At 37.7% G+C, this 15,240-nt stretch overlaps 1 protein-coding gene across 1 annotated transcript in view; it reads left to right on the top strand.

Annotated features, from left to right (window-relative positions):
* The window catches only part of CDK14 (cyclin dependent kinase 14), a gene marked incomplete at both ends in the record, with an annotated part of 264,713 nt that overhangs the window by 106,047 nt on the left and 143,426 nt on the right, over nucleotides 1–15,240 (top strand). The window contains one exon of the mRNA XM_080610617.1: nucleotides 8,638–8,717. Coding sequence (XP_080466743.1) covers nucleotides 8,638–8,717 — 80 coding nt within the window. The remainder of the gene's footprint in view (nucleotides 1–8,637; nucleotides 8,718–15,240) is intronic.

Below are 15,240 nucleotides of genomic sequence, written 5' to 3'. Positions count from 1 at the left end.
TGTTGAGGACACCAGAACTGCACACAATACTCCAAGTGAGGTCTCACGAGAGCAGAGTAGAGGGGCAGGATCACCTCCTTTGACCTGCTGGTCACGCTCCTTTTGATGCAGCCCAGGATACGGTTGGCTTTCTGGGCTGCGAGCGCACACTGAAGCCGGCTCATGTTCATTTTCTCATTGACCAACACCCCCAAGTCCTTCTCCTCAGGGCTGCTCTGAATCTCTTCTCTGCCCAACCTGTAGCTGTGCCTGGGATTGCTCTGACCCAGGTGTAGGACCTTGCACTTGGCATGGTTAAACTTCATCAGGTTGGCATCAGCCCACCTCACAAGTGTGTCAAGGTCCCTCTGGATGGCAACTTACTTTCAGGGCAAGCCTGGTTTCTTACAACTTGGAGCAGGTTCAGTGGTCCCAAGCCCTTGCCTTCCTATCAAACCCATTACTTTTCTATTTGAGTATTTGTGGTAGTATCCCAGGAAAGTGAAATGAAGTGGGCTAATTCTTCTTACTGGATGATGGATTTCTCTCTTTGTAGTCAGATAAAAATGATTCCCTGGGGTGAGGAAGCAGCAGAGTGAACGGGGCTGTGTTACTGAGGAAAATGAAGCAGTATTCTCTTAGGCTGAGCTTTTTTGTTTATTGGACAAAAAGCCAAGCAGCGTTTGTTTTTGGCTGACAGTTGCATCAGTAGGCAAATCTATTTGATTTCACATGTTGCACATCAGGTGTGCGTAATGAAACTCATCTTGGCATGTTCATTTTCTACTTTAATTCAGGTTAGATTCTCGCATGTAACTTTCTTGTATGAAACACCAAGAGGCTGCTTACTGCGTGAAATGCAGATGACTGAAGTGATTTCTGCCTTCTTTTTTTTTTTTGCTTCATAATGTAAAACTTTGAAGTAGGCCCAAAGTTTACTGGTAATGCTGTCAAAAATGATGCAAGTTGCACTGACTCTGCGTTTGTTTAACGCCTTGAGCATTTGCCATAAAATAGGTACAAAGCAATAGGTGCCTTTTGAATTCCTGTATCATTCGGTTGTGCAAATTTGCTGCACAGTATCTGTCTATGTATCAGCATAATCTTTCTGCTGCCATTGACCGTCTTCCCTCTTGAGCTTGATTATAAATTTACCTGAATGTACAGCATTGGGATCTAGCTTGACCTGTGGCACATATATGCTGATGGAAGTTATTAGAGTCCAGAGATGATGCCGGTGACAGCACAAGAGAGCTGCTGCCAACCAGAGCCCCTTACAAAGCAGCGTGGAGGCCTTACATCCCTGCGCTGAGAGCTCTGCGTATTGTAGTTAGGGGAAAAAACCTGTGCCTTTGGCAATATTATGAGTTGGCATGGTTTCCATCCTCTCCTCCCACTGTGTTCAATTGCCCTTCAAGGCAAAAAATTAAGAAGGATTACCTTGGTTAAAGTGATGTGATCTGTAACTGCTGCTTGCACAGCATGTGTCTGTGTTTTGAGAGGCAAGCCAATGGTATCTCCACTGCTTCTGCACTGCTGTGATCTTGATCTGCTTCTTGTTTGTCCATGTGATTTTTAGTGTACCTTTACTTTTTTTGGCACCTTTAATAAGCTGTGTGCTCAAAGTATTAAAACATGTGTAGGATTTGCAACAGAGAGCTCAATCAACACGTTTTTGCCTAATTTCCCCTATAATAAAATTACATAATTTCAATTTATCCTTAATAAAATGCTTGTCCTAATAAATTCTGGTTCCTATCCCTTTAAACTATTAATAAGTTGGTAGAGTACAGGGCACAGCACAGTAGAAACTGATGCTATGAATGAGAGCTCAAAGGCTAGAGAGGTAAGGCAGTCCTTCAGTCAAGGTACCTCTCTTCTGTTTGAAATCACAGTTTTTGTGTTCAAGGTGATTCCAACATGTACCCAAAGATAAAACCTTATGTGGTTTTTTTTTTTTGGTTGGTTTTTTTGTTTTTTTTTTTTTTTTTTTCAGGCAGCCAGAGCATTTTACATTTATCTCCATCAAAGACAATACTTTTTACCTGAAAATCTATAGGGAGTTCGTGGAGATCTTAGAAACCGTGATTAGGATTGCAGGTACTATGCTCTGCACTGGCAGTGGTTTCCATGACATGTTATTCTTGGAGCAGCAGGGAATATTTCAGTGATCAGTGGGAACTACCTGTATTTGTTGTTGGCATGATGTATTGCAGTATGCATTATGAATACATAGCTGACCATCATAGTTCATATATCTGTTTGTGAATGGCTGCTCAAAAGAAAAACGATGTCTTAAGTATTTTGATTTTTGTATTTATGATGCTGAAACCTTGACTGATGGGACTAATTGCGGTTCTGACTTTTTTTAAGTTGCAGAATCTCTTTTAATTGTCAAAACCCCTCCATGACTCTTTCATCATCTTTCGGTTTATGTGCAATCTGTTGCTAGTGCCGTAGAATTCAGATGGCCTGAAGAACTTGCAGTGGTTTTGTTTTCTGTCATGCTCTTGCTTTTTAGTCATCCCCCTAGCTTTGCTCCATATCCAATGTGGGTTGTTGTGCTCACATGCTTTCTGATATGTTTCATGTGCAATATTCCAGTCCACAGATAATATTTTCTTTATGTTTTGGCCAGTTTATTTAGACAGAATATTTGAAAATTGGTCTGATTTATGTTGTCTCAGTGACCTAAACTTTCTGAATGTTTTCTTTACAAAGCCAAGTGCAAGGTTCTGCACATGAGTCGAGGCAATCCTAAGCACAAATACAGGCTGGGCAGAGAATGAATTGAGAGCAGCCTTGAAGATGAAGACCTGGGGTGTTGGTTGATGAGAAGCTCAACATGACCCAGCAGTGTACACTTGCAGCCCAGAAGTTCTATTATTTATTTCCTGCAAATTGAATGAAATCAGGTGTTCATCTCAAAATGAAACTCTTTCATCTGAGGATACCAGATGGCTGGAAAAAGAATATGTATTCATGGATTATGAAAAGGCACTGATGTGCTTAACTGATTTTTGTAGGATGCTTTTTACTATATATTTTGAAGTCATAACATGGGTTCAAAAAGTGTGTAGATAGATGCTTTTTAAAAATCTCCAGCATTGTAAATCTTTAATAAAAACAGTAACTTCAAGTTGAATGAGGTGCAAAACTAATGATAGATGTTGAACTAACATGTCAAATGGTGGAAAGAACTATTAAAGTAGTGTAAATACTAAAGTACTATGATTCTAACTAAAAGATGAATCATTGACTGTATCGATCACTTACCAAGTGAATTTCTGTGTTTAAAAGAAAAGAGATTTTTCCTCTGTAGTTGCTTATATAAAGAGAATATTGCAGTATATATACTGTGCTTCAGTTTTCAAAGTAGTTTACAGAGATGGCCTCGCATTATTATCCACTGTAGCAGGGCATGAAACTGAGAAAAGAGAATCTATTGTATTACTTCCCCAGGAGTGCACAGGAAAACATTGTAGAAAAACTAGGAGAGAACATAAGTATAGTGAATACAAGTGCTAGGAGTTATTGGATAGTAATTTATTGGAACTGACAGATATATGCATGATTGGAATAGTGGAGCAAACACTGAAGTAATTTGCCAACTAAATGCCATTATGCAGTCATGTATTCTCCAGTTAGCCATGGAATTGTACCTCTCAGAAGATCCCCTGTGACATTTGGTGTGCAAAGCTATAAGAGGCCACTTTACTTATAAGTGATATCACTATCACTTTGTCTTTGCATTCTTCTTATATGAAAATCAGTTCTTCGTAAGAACACCAGTAGGGCCCAAAGAGATGTGAGGTACTTGGAGGATTGGTGCTGCATATTGCTCTCCTTGCTGCCACTCCCATGGGATTTGCCTCCAGCAGGTGTAGGTCAAGTGCAGCCCCCATGCTTAGATGAGCAGCTTAGTTTGAACTGAATGATGTGATCTGGGAGGCAGGGAAAAGGGACCTGGAGGTGAATGTTTTGGTACTGCTTACCTGCTCCTGTTCAAGTGAGGGCTGCCACATTGTTTGTGTAAGACTGCCTTGAGTCCTGTGAAGAACGCAATCCCCGAGTTCCAGTGACAACACTAATTAATAATTCAAATTCTTCATCTTTCTCAGATCCCTTTGATCTTCTGTTTTTCAGCCCAAGTAAACATCATCATTATGAAATGCGTTTAATCCACTGGCTTATTCTAAAACAAGGAAACTTTTGGTTAGGATGGAGCATAAAATACGGTGGGAGTCAAAAAGGGAAATTGAGGGGCCATGTAAGTCCCTTGAGTACCATAGGGCTTTAGTGTGACTGTAAGTTTTGTTTTCTTAAACTACAAATGTAAGTCCTTTTCAGTAAGAGAAATATAAACTATGTTTATGCTGAACTATCTTTTATAATAATGATTAAAGAAAGTGTTTCCCTCAATGTGGAATTCGTTACTCATTGGTAGAATGATCAGATGTGAGTAAACCTGCAGTGGATTTGCCTCCATCAGGTTTCTTCAAAGGAAAATCCTGGCAGAACCTGGTTTCATTAGACCAGCATGGTCTGCTTAGGGTTTTAGACATGTCTTTGTGACATTAATATAATTACAGAAAGACCTAATTATTCTCAGGATTTAATCATGAAGCACTGAGCTTTTTGTGTAAATGAATAATGATTGAGAGTTACTTTTTGTCATTAGAATTTGTGTATCACAAATAAGAGCATTATCCCAATGCCATCTACTGATTTTTCTTTACAGAATTGTTCCCAAGGTTAGTATATGCTGGAGTTATGAACTCAGCCTCAACTCCAGCCAGTGGTAAAGCTCTGCATGAAATAAACAGATTGAAATCAGAGTGGCAGATTTTATGTTAATTGACGTTTTAAAATGTGTTATATTTAGAACATTTATTGCATCTAAATATAACTGAAGAACTTGGGAAAATAATGTTATTGTATTCTTTTGTTCTTTATGTGGCAGCATCAGCGTTATCCCCGGTGAAGCCAATTAAGTCATCAGTTATTTCATATTCATCGCATTATATGTTCTTAATGATGCATTTAAACATTTAATAATTTCTAATATTCTCTTCTTTCTCATAAATGGTCATTGTTATAAATGTATTTATTTGGTAATGCTGATATGGGCTGATTTGGAAAAGACAGAATGACATATTAGCATTTTGTGTAATATCCAGCTCATTTGTATTTTTTGTAATATTTTTTGTAACTTTTACTCTATGCCACATAAACCAATTCGGATTCTTTTTCTTTTGCCCACATTGCATATAAAATCAGAATTTTATTAGAAGAGATTATGTAACATTAAAATGCCGTATTTTCATAAACTGGAAAACTGTCCATCAGCTGCTGATTTGCCTAGAGGAAAGTAGCTCTATGTAGTAATTAGTGAGGCTTCAGGACTTCTGTCCTTTCTTTGAAGGTTTCTGGATGAGAGTGATAAAGAGAGAGCAAGCTAATTTAGGAAGGGGGATGGCTTGTAAGATAGAAAATATGATTTTTTAAATCAATATTTTCTTTAATAGAAACTAATGAGCTAGTTGACAGGATGGACTTAAGATAAATGAAATCCTTGACCCAGTTAGGTGTATTGTTTTGAGAAGGTATGAAATTTTTTGCTTTGGACTGTGAGCAAGAGATGGTTTAATGAATTCTAGATGTTAAAAGGGGCAGCAGCATTGCCATTTCACTGTCTGCTATCAGTTTTTCTACTTGTATTTGAAAATAATGAAAATACAGAGAGTGCTTTGAAAGTTGTGGAAGACAAATGTGTAGTAATATCTGGGAAGAATTCTGCTAAGCTTATCTGATCACGACTGAAGACTGCAAAGACAAGTTCTGATAGGTTGCAGAGGTAATTTTCTCTAGGTCTCTCTTTTTCAATGTTGTTTCTAAGGAAATTGTCATATTATTTTGACATGTCATCACAAGATTCAGGACATAATTCGATGACATAGCTGGCTTGCTCCCATAGCTCACTGCTTCTCAAGAGGTGAACCCAGTTCTTCTAATGTATTTTTGAATGTTTTTTTGCTTTTTAAATTAGAAGAATGCCTTTACATTTTTTTTTTTTTTTTTTTTAATTTTTTTTATGTATGATTTCTTTGTTTAGGAAAGGCCACTCTTTAATCTCCCTAAGTTGTTTCAATGTAAGGACTAGTAAGAATGAGAGCAAATACAAGACAGTGGCAGGAGAATAAGCAAGGCTATACCCTAAGGTAGCTCTTAGTTCATCTCTTTGGCATCATCTGACTGCATCCTGAGACTGCATCCGTGAGAGAATAGTTAAAGGAGGTGAATATACACACCTCTCTTTTCTTAATAGGTGATACATCATAGCTTCTCACATCTCCAGTTCTATACATTCCTGTTTATAGCAAATGAGCTGGGGGAAAGAAAAAAACAACCCACAAGTTTTTAATTACTGGGTAGTAAATGAGAATAAGGAGGCTGTTTTATTCTGGAAATTATAGATTGATATATTGGAGATAAATAATACTAAACGGGAGAATGAGATCCCAGAGGAACACTACTTGATATTAGTTTGATCATTTTGATAGTATTAAGAGGTGCCATGATGTCTGTCAAGATGATGACAGGTGCCAGTGATGAAGTGGCAGTGATAACTAAATAGCACAGACCACCTACTATGTTTAATTGTGAATTCTTTGAAGAGTTCCATGCTACTGCTGTTTGTAGTGCTGTTTGTGTTATTTACTATTCTTAATGATTGAATAGAATGTAGAATTTTGGATTAAAAAGAACATATTCTACACAATGCTACCTGCTTTTTGCCTGTTTCTCTGCCAAGAGACTCCATATCCCTCTTTCCTTAGTAGCTCCTTTATCTGCTTTTTTCTGTTGTATTCTGCATTGCCTTCTCTGAATACAGCATCAGTACTGTTCCTGATCTGCAAAATTATCTTGCTTTTCTTATTGAAATTTCTCCTGCACAATTATTTTATCTATTGTAAAATAATCAAGTTATCCAGGTATCTGACGTATATGTATGTGATAGGTAGAGTGGTGTATTGACAGAGGGATTGAAAACTATACATGTGTATGAACTGCATTTCTGTCATCATTCTTTCTACCTCTTGCTTTTATTATGGTTTATTATCCTGTCTGTGTATGACACATGAAGTTACTTGGGGCAAGGCTTATCTTTTTCTGATGCCAGAAGTCCTGTTTAAATCTAAACAAAAATATATGTGAGGCAGTTATAAGGAGAAATCCAGATAATCCAGTAAAGTTAAGCTGCTAATTATCTTTCAACAGTGACTACTGGCATGAGACTTGAACTGGTGCCAGGCTGAAGTATTATGAATAGTTGGAAGGTGATGAGTTAACCATCTTTTGATAACCAGGGTTTCTTAAGTTGCTCAGAGTCATTATGCAGTGCTCTGTATAGGGCTAATGAGATTTTGGCAACTGTAAAAGAGGAATAATCAGAAAAAACAGGATGGTAGCCGTCCTGTCACTGAAGTAATCTAACCATAAGAGTTAAAAGCCTGAGAGAAAGATGAATTCAAACTTTGTAGGAGGCTATATCATCTTGCTTAGTAAAATGAATGCACCTTCTAGGGCCCAGTACATTAGCGAATTGCCTCCAAGGTACAGGAATGTGAAGGCTTCAATGATCCTTTGCGCTTTGTGTCTTTAAAGGCTAAGTTTGCTTTTATAGAAAGAACTTGCAACAACAACAACATCAGCAATAATAATACTATTACTATTACTACTACTAATAATAATAATAATAATTGGGGAGAGGGGGCAACTGTATTATGCCTTTTTGATAATCTGCTCACCATTGCTTATCATACCTAGGGATCTGTTAAACTTTCAGAGCATGAGTTTGTTCTTGAGAGGGTAACCAATGCTTTCATTCAGTTTTTATGAGATTTAATTTGGATAAACTGAACCAAGTGGATTTTTGTTTGTTTGTTTTTGTTTTGCAAGCAATTGAATATGATTCCATGGGTGATAAAGTTTTGAATGCTCAAGTGAAACCAGCCAAATAGGTTTTAAACTAGAATGACCTGTTGTGAAGTTATGTCTCTTGGAACACTAAATATTTTTAACCCTGAAAAAAGAGGTCATTATAATCTAAAACTAGCCTGGGCCGTGTAGTTAGGAACCTACCTTAGGAACAATCCTGCTCTAGTGGGAAATGGCCAGAATGACCTAAAAATAATTTCTATCTGGAACTTCCATAGCTTTTTGAGGACACTAATTATGGGTGTCATGCAGTGAGAAGGAAGCAATCAGTATAAATATGAACATACTGCAAGTGGGGAGATTGATGAAAGTCATATGCCTTTTTCTTTGAGCAATTCAATCAAATAAATGACAGATAATTTAAAACCATATTTTACAATGTGATACTAACAAAGCTTTGTTTTAGTACTCTGATAGAAAGGAAACTGACTCACAGAAAACAGATCATTTCTTGGATTGCATCTGAGTGTGAAAATATAAAGTTGACATTATGGAAGCTATGAAGTGTTTCTTACAGTGCTATAAATGAATCACTGGCATTGACAAGAAGAAATTGAATAAGTACATGATGGGAAACAAGTTTTATTATGAGAAATACTGTTTCTGCTTTAATTTTGTTTTCTTATTTCTCCTTCTCCTCCCATCTTTCCCTTTTAGGGTAAATGGAAAACTGGTGGCATTGAAGGTGATTAGATTACAAGAAGAGGAAGGAACCCCATTTACTGCTATCAGGGAAGGTATGCACTCACATTTAATAATTATACATGGGGTGGGTTTTCTGTAATTACACTGCACTTCTTACTTCTGTGCCATGCTATAGTGAATAGCTTGAGAATTCAAGTTATATAGTTATGTTCTCAGTAGGAAGAAACTTCGTTGCTTCAAAAAACAAAGCCTCTGGTGTGGGAGTTCTTGTTAAAGAGTACAGCTCTGCCTCTGCTTTGGATCCTGTTAGATTTACTATATGAATGAGTACTTAAGAGCATGTTTAAGGTGGGTGTGAGAAGTCACTCTGGAAGACGAGGGAACTGTGTAAGTCACGCTTCTTGCCTGCAGGCAGCACCTGAGATGAAGGTGGATGTAATTTTTCATATATCTGCAGCATAAAGCGCAGAAAAGCGTTTCTTGATGAAGGCAGTCAGAAGATCAGGGAGCAAACATACAAGCATCTTAGAAGCTGTGTGTAGTGTGGGACGAGCTATTGTTTGTTTTTTCCTTCCCAATGGACTCTAACTTGTGTGGCTTGGGAATGACTTATCTAGCACACTCAGAGATGCCTGTTATGCTTTCTGCTCTGCTTCTTTATCCTTCCTTGTCATCCTTTTGTGGTCTCTAGTGACAGCCTCTTTATCTGAGCCCTCCTGGATCGAGCTCGTTCACAGAAATTGCTGGATGTGCCTTCTCTATGTGGGCCTTCCTTGTTAGAAGGTAGTAAAAATGAGCTTTGGTAGGGAAATAATGAACAATTTACCTTTGCCATCACACCACTGACACAGGCTCAGCTGAAGTTGGTGGTGAACTAAAGAGATGAGACTGGTGTGGCTTTTGAGGGACATTTTAAAACTGAGCTGACTATCTCGGCATAATTCCCATGGTCGGATGAGCAAGGGAGAACATCATCTCCCACAGGGTCCACAGCATGGCCCTGTGTGGGAGGTGTGCAGCCTCATGGCCATTGCAGCCGCAGTCCCAGTAGCTGCAGCTCCCTTGTCCCTCACTCATGCCTCTGTTCCTGCAGCCATCTATATGTTGTATGTCTGTCTGTACAATGAGCCTGTTTTGGGTGGACTGGGGAAAAAAAAAGTCATGTTTCATATGATTGACACCCTGAAGTTAGAAGCCTTTAAAGTACTGTGAATTTCCATCCCAAGGTTGTGCTTTTTAAAGGGGCTCTTTCACAAAGGAGGGAAAACTGTGGGTGGCCAATTTATGAAGGAATTTCAGCAGTTCTTCTGTACTGCTTTGTTTGAGTAACAATTATTGAATGACCTGACACATTTATTCATAACGGTATATATTTTATCTGTGAGCTGTCTGTCCCCGCAGCTGTGCTGCGATAACGAGGTGTGCAGAGGGTTACTGGTGCAGCTTTCAATGTTTGCAATGCTGAGTTCAAGGCATAACAGCCTGTGTTTCAAATATGTTTATTGTTCTCCAGGATTTTAGATGATATGGTAATGACTTAATAAGAAAATAGTAGATATGGCTTCATTGTGCCTTTTTAGTGACACTTAAAAGGTTTTTTAATGTGAGCTTGGTCTAGATGAAAGTCTATAGCATTACAGCTGTCAAACGCAGTATATTGTGTTTTCCTTCATGAATGGTTTGTTGTGTGAACTCAGTATAAATAAGTATTCATTAGGAGCAAAACCAGAGATTTTCCAGTTGATATTTTTAGATTGCAAATGCACACCAGCATGAAAATACTTTTCACACTGTCATTGGGGAAGTTTTCCTTGTAGCTGTGACTACAAGACTGTGGTTGAAGCCTGTTAAAATTCTCCTACTTTAATATTAGTAGAATAAAGCTCTTGTATAGAAAAGCTCTTAAAGTTATTAATTAGCATATGTTTTCTTAAGTATGTGATGTCTGACTGATTTTGGGGGTACTGTGTGCATCCATTGTATTTCTAAGGACTCATCTAGGCTAGGATTAGATCCAAAGAGTATTAGGCTAATGAGAAGACTTTTTCTTGATTTTTGTAGCCTCTTGGTTAGGTGAGATTAAACTCAGGCTATAGGTTGTATGTTTGTGGGGTTTGTTTGGTAAAGTAATCCTGTCTCCTAGGTAATGGAACATCATTCAGATCTGTGGAAGCTATTAGCAGAAATACAGTCTTGTATGCTTTATATCATGTAGAAGACTGACATACATAATGTGTAAGATGGGAAGGGGAAGAATGTGTATCTAGTTAAGCTTTGTCTTTTCTATTGTTTGTTTTGATTTTGTCAAAAACAAATATTAGTGTGAGAAAAGTAAGCTACAAATGTAGCTTCAGAAGGTAATCTCAGTGCTCATGTGCCAGACCCATATAATCTGACAGTAATGTAACAACTATGGACCTACTAGCAGGACCTGAGGAAGCTGTTGCTTTCCTCATCGTAGCATCTAACCCATCTTGGACAGGCTGGGTTCTGTAATGCAGCCATGGCTGATCTCAGCTGCATGGGTGGGAGGAGAAAAAAAAAAAGAAAAAAGAGCTTGTATAAGCTCTTGAAGTTATCTGGTAAGTTTGATATGGAAAAACAGTAAGAATGGGACACTCTGTTAAGCATATTTTTGTTGATCGCTGTTGGCTGACTGAAGACTCCAGCCCTATAATTTAGACTGGTACAATTAGAACAAGGACCAACACTGCTGAAGATGAGATCAACTTCCAATTTCGGTTATCTGAGAAGTAGTGTTGCCTTAATAAAAAAAGTGCTTGTATGGTGTCATGAGCCAGAGGTCTGTTGGAGGGTGTTTCTTTCCGAAGTCTTTCATAATGGAGAAACCACTCAGGTTTTGACCTTGACTTATTCCCTGTTTTCTAATTTTCCATCAATGCAAGGCAAAGTCATGCAGAAGTCTAGTTATTTGTAAATTAAAACTGCTGTAAGTAAATTGTCTAACATTTCTCATAGCTCGTCGGTTAAAGCAGTAAGAGAAAACAGCATTCATGCACTGTTCTCCTAATAGCGATGCTGTGTGATGTTAATTAGGGGGAAGATACAGGCTGAAATCTTAAGCAGTGGTCATGCTGAGGGAATTTTGTAGCTGTCTGTATACAGGGAAGCATATTGTTACTGTTGTGAAAGCTGCAGAATGAAGCTCAAAGGAAAACAAAGCTACAAAGAAAATAGACTAAGAGAATTAGAAAATGCAGGATATAAATGTGGAGTATGTGACTGTGGAAACAAGCACTAACTTGGTGAAAACAAAAAATTGATGGAAAAGTAAAAAAAAAAAAAAAAATATATATATATATATATAAATCCCCCAGTAAAGCTGCATAAGAGAAAATCACAATTTTAATGACCAGGAGAGGTTTAGCTGAAACTTTGATTAAAACTTATGAAGTAATTCTGATTTTACAGCAGATGCAGGTTTGTGTCTTCTACTATTTATCGAAGTTACATAGGTTGAATCCAAGTAGGTAAATGTGGCTTATTTGTCAGTACTACTGAGCTGTTTATTGAATTTCTTGAAAAAAATTTACAACTAGCCTTTGCTAAGTGTTCTTTCAACTTGGTCTGAATCAGTTGTACCAACTTACTGATGTTTTCATTTAGTGGTGTGCAGTTTACAGGATGTTTCACTCTGAATTTAACTCACTTAGTCTGGGATAATCTAATTTACATTTGAAGAGCCTGATAAAAAAAAGAAAAAGGCAAAAAAAGAGGGAAAAGTGATTTGATGTGTGTACCTGAGTGGGTTAAATCTATGTGATTTTCAGATCATATATATATGCGTGGTGCAAGCCACCATATTACTGTTGTATTCTGAAGGTGTCTGTAACTGTGATAGCTGAGACAGTATGGAGTCCAAAAGTCATTTACAGACTATTTTCTCATTTAAACTAAATTCTGTAGAATAGAGAGTAGCAAATGATTTGTTTTCTGTCTTGGTGTAGTTGTGGTTTATTCTTTTACTGTAATTCTCATTATCAGAGATGCTTCAGCAGAAGGCTTGAAGTGTTATTAAATCCACTGCAGCCAGCAGAAAAGTTCACTGACCTTAACTTTTATCTTGGATGTTTCATTCCCCTAATTTCCTGTAATATCATACACTCATCTAGGCTAAATTCTGAAGTGTGCGGTACATTCTAATTCTGGAAACAGCTTGATTTACAATTCTGCCTTTATCTTGTTTGATTTCTGAGTAATAATATTTCTTATATCCAGCATGGCAAAGATTTTGCTTTTTGGGTATGCATGGAGATGAACATCCCTTGATTTTATCACTACCTTGCTTGAGAGGTTAACTTGCTTACTGTGTTCCTTTCTTGGGTAGTAAAATTATTTCTTCCCCATCCTAATTGTGAAAACTGTTTTGTACTTGGTTTTCATTTTTCACCATTGGAAATACTCCTTTGCTCTGCTTAACTTGATTTACTATTAGTAATAAAACTATTCCAGTGTTTTACTATAGGGTAGTGTTTCACTATAGGGTAGTGTTTCATTTCCCATAGGCCTAAACAAAGTTTCAAAGCATCACCCAAACCAGACATGTTTTGTCGGTATTTTTGTACTTTAAATCTCACAATAAGGCAACTTCTAGTATATTTCACTCTTTTTATTAATTTTTGTATTTACATCTTGTAATTAATATGTATTGGTACCTGTTTGTGTTTTGCATTTGAAAGTGTCCAGGTCAGAGACTGTCTCTACATCTTTGGCTTGACAGTTGGACAGATAATAATTTTCCGTCTGCTCCAGTGTAGAAGGCTGTTACCTTAATTCTGCATATGGACAGCAGAGTGCAAAAAATTGCACAGGAAACTGCCAGCTGTCTTGCCTTATAAAATTACAAACAACACAGTGTTTGCTTAATGAATTTCTTCCACATGAATTTTCGAAGAGCAGTTCAGCACGCATACTTAGTAAGTTTGTTTTGTGACTTGGGAGAAAGCTTAAGGCATTTGAGTGCCAGTATGGAGCAGGGAGGAGAGATGCTTAATTCCTGGCCACAAAACATCTTCAAAAGTCTTCAGCGTTTCAGGCCTCTTCTGTCCATGTCTCGCTGTGTGGTAGGAGAGAAGAAGAGAAACAAAAAATGAAAACAGTAAAGGGTCTTAGGAAAGAAATGTGAGTCCACTTTTACATGCCACAGACCTTCTGAGGTCGGTTTCTGAGACCTCCTCTTTTGAAGTGGTTAGGCTGGAGGGGGTAAACCTTCACAGAACTTTCATCTGTGAAACTGAAGCAGAGTAACTGCTAAGAAAAGATGATAGGGAAGATCAGCAGTTTGTGGAGAGAGAGCTCTTACCTAAGTGAATGTGCAATTTATTGCACTGTGTTCCTAATGGGTGCACAATGGAAAATACTGCTTTGTAGTAACAATAATGCAAGTGATGTAAAGCAGCTGTGCTTCTGTATTACCACAGAGAAATGACACAGTGTGTACCCATCCCATCTAAGGAAGGGTTACAGGAAATTATATTTTTGCTCAGCAGATATAATTCTTATGACCTCATTGAATTATTATCTAAATTATTGCATGCACTTCCCAGCTCAGTGATTTTTGACTGATATATAGCATAATGATCTTTACAACTTCAAGTCAACAAATGACCTCATGGCACTAGTTAGATGACTCACGGTGATAAGCCTCCTCCTATTCATTGTATTAGAGTAGGTCTGGAAGGCTGTATGCTGTAGGTCAAGGGCACAGTGAAACAGTATCTGACTATTTTTTTTTAAGAGTCACTGTTGGTCTACTGGTGGAAGGTAAGCAGGAAAATTGCAGTGGGAATCCCATCTTCGTATGCTAGTAAAGAGTAAATTATTGTACCTTTTGGAAGTTTAATCATCCTCTTGCCAAAAAAACCCACCCCAAACCAAGAAAAAAAAAACCCAAACCAACCAACCAACCAACTCCTATTCTTCCTTTTATGCAGGTTATTATTATTATTATTAAAATATTAAGGAAGCTTGATGTCTGCTTTCTTTTGAGTGATAGGATTTTGGAGGACTTTCACATTTCCTTCACAAAGTCCAGCCAAGAAATCTAAATTTCCATAACTGAAATGCCTAAAAGCTTCATATGTGTCTGGCTCAAAAAGCCTCAGGGAACTTCAAGAAATTATGTTTAAGATTATGGAGATGTAACTATTCTGAGCATGCATGTCACATGAGTTACTACAGGGGTTTTGTGTCTTTATGTTTTTAGAGTCTGAGGGTAAGTTAATTCTCCCCAGAAGCCGCATTTCTCTGGAACATTTAAGTAAAAAAAGAAAAGGACAGTAGCTTGACTGTAGCTTGGGGAACTTTTTCATTGCCTACAGAGTTGGCAGAACTGGTGCCTACTGCAGGCTAAATAGCTACAGCTCAATTAACTGTAAAGTCCCTGCAAAGCCCATGCAGCTTGTAGTCATAACAGCTTTGTTTTTCAGTGTTGTTAAAAATAAAACACACAAGCCAAGAACCTCTGGGACACTTTGTCACTGGATATTTAAGGTCAAGAAATATTCAAAAGAAAATAAACTCCAGCACTTTTAATTTCTCTGTCTGGTCTCAATCTGTTACGGGCATCCTGCAGCCTTACCCAAACTGTATGCT

Source organism: Psittacula echo (genome assembly GCF_963264785.1).
Source record: "Psittacula echo genome assembly, chromosome: 2".
NCBI classification, from domain to species: Eukaryota; Metazoa; Chordata; class Aves; order Psittaciformes; family Psittacidae; genus Psittacula; species Psittacula echo.
The sequence above is the reverse complement of the archived record's forward strand: the minus strand, read 5'-3'. Positions and strand labels throughout refer to the sequence as shown.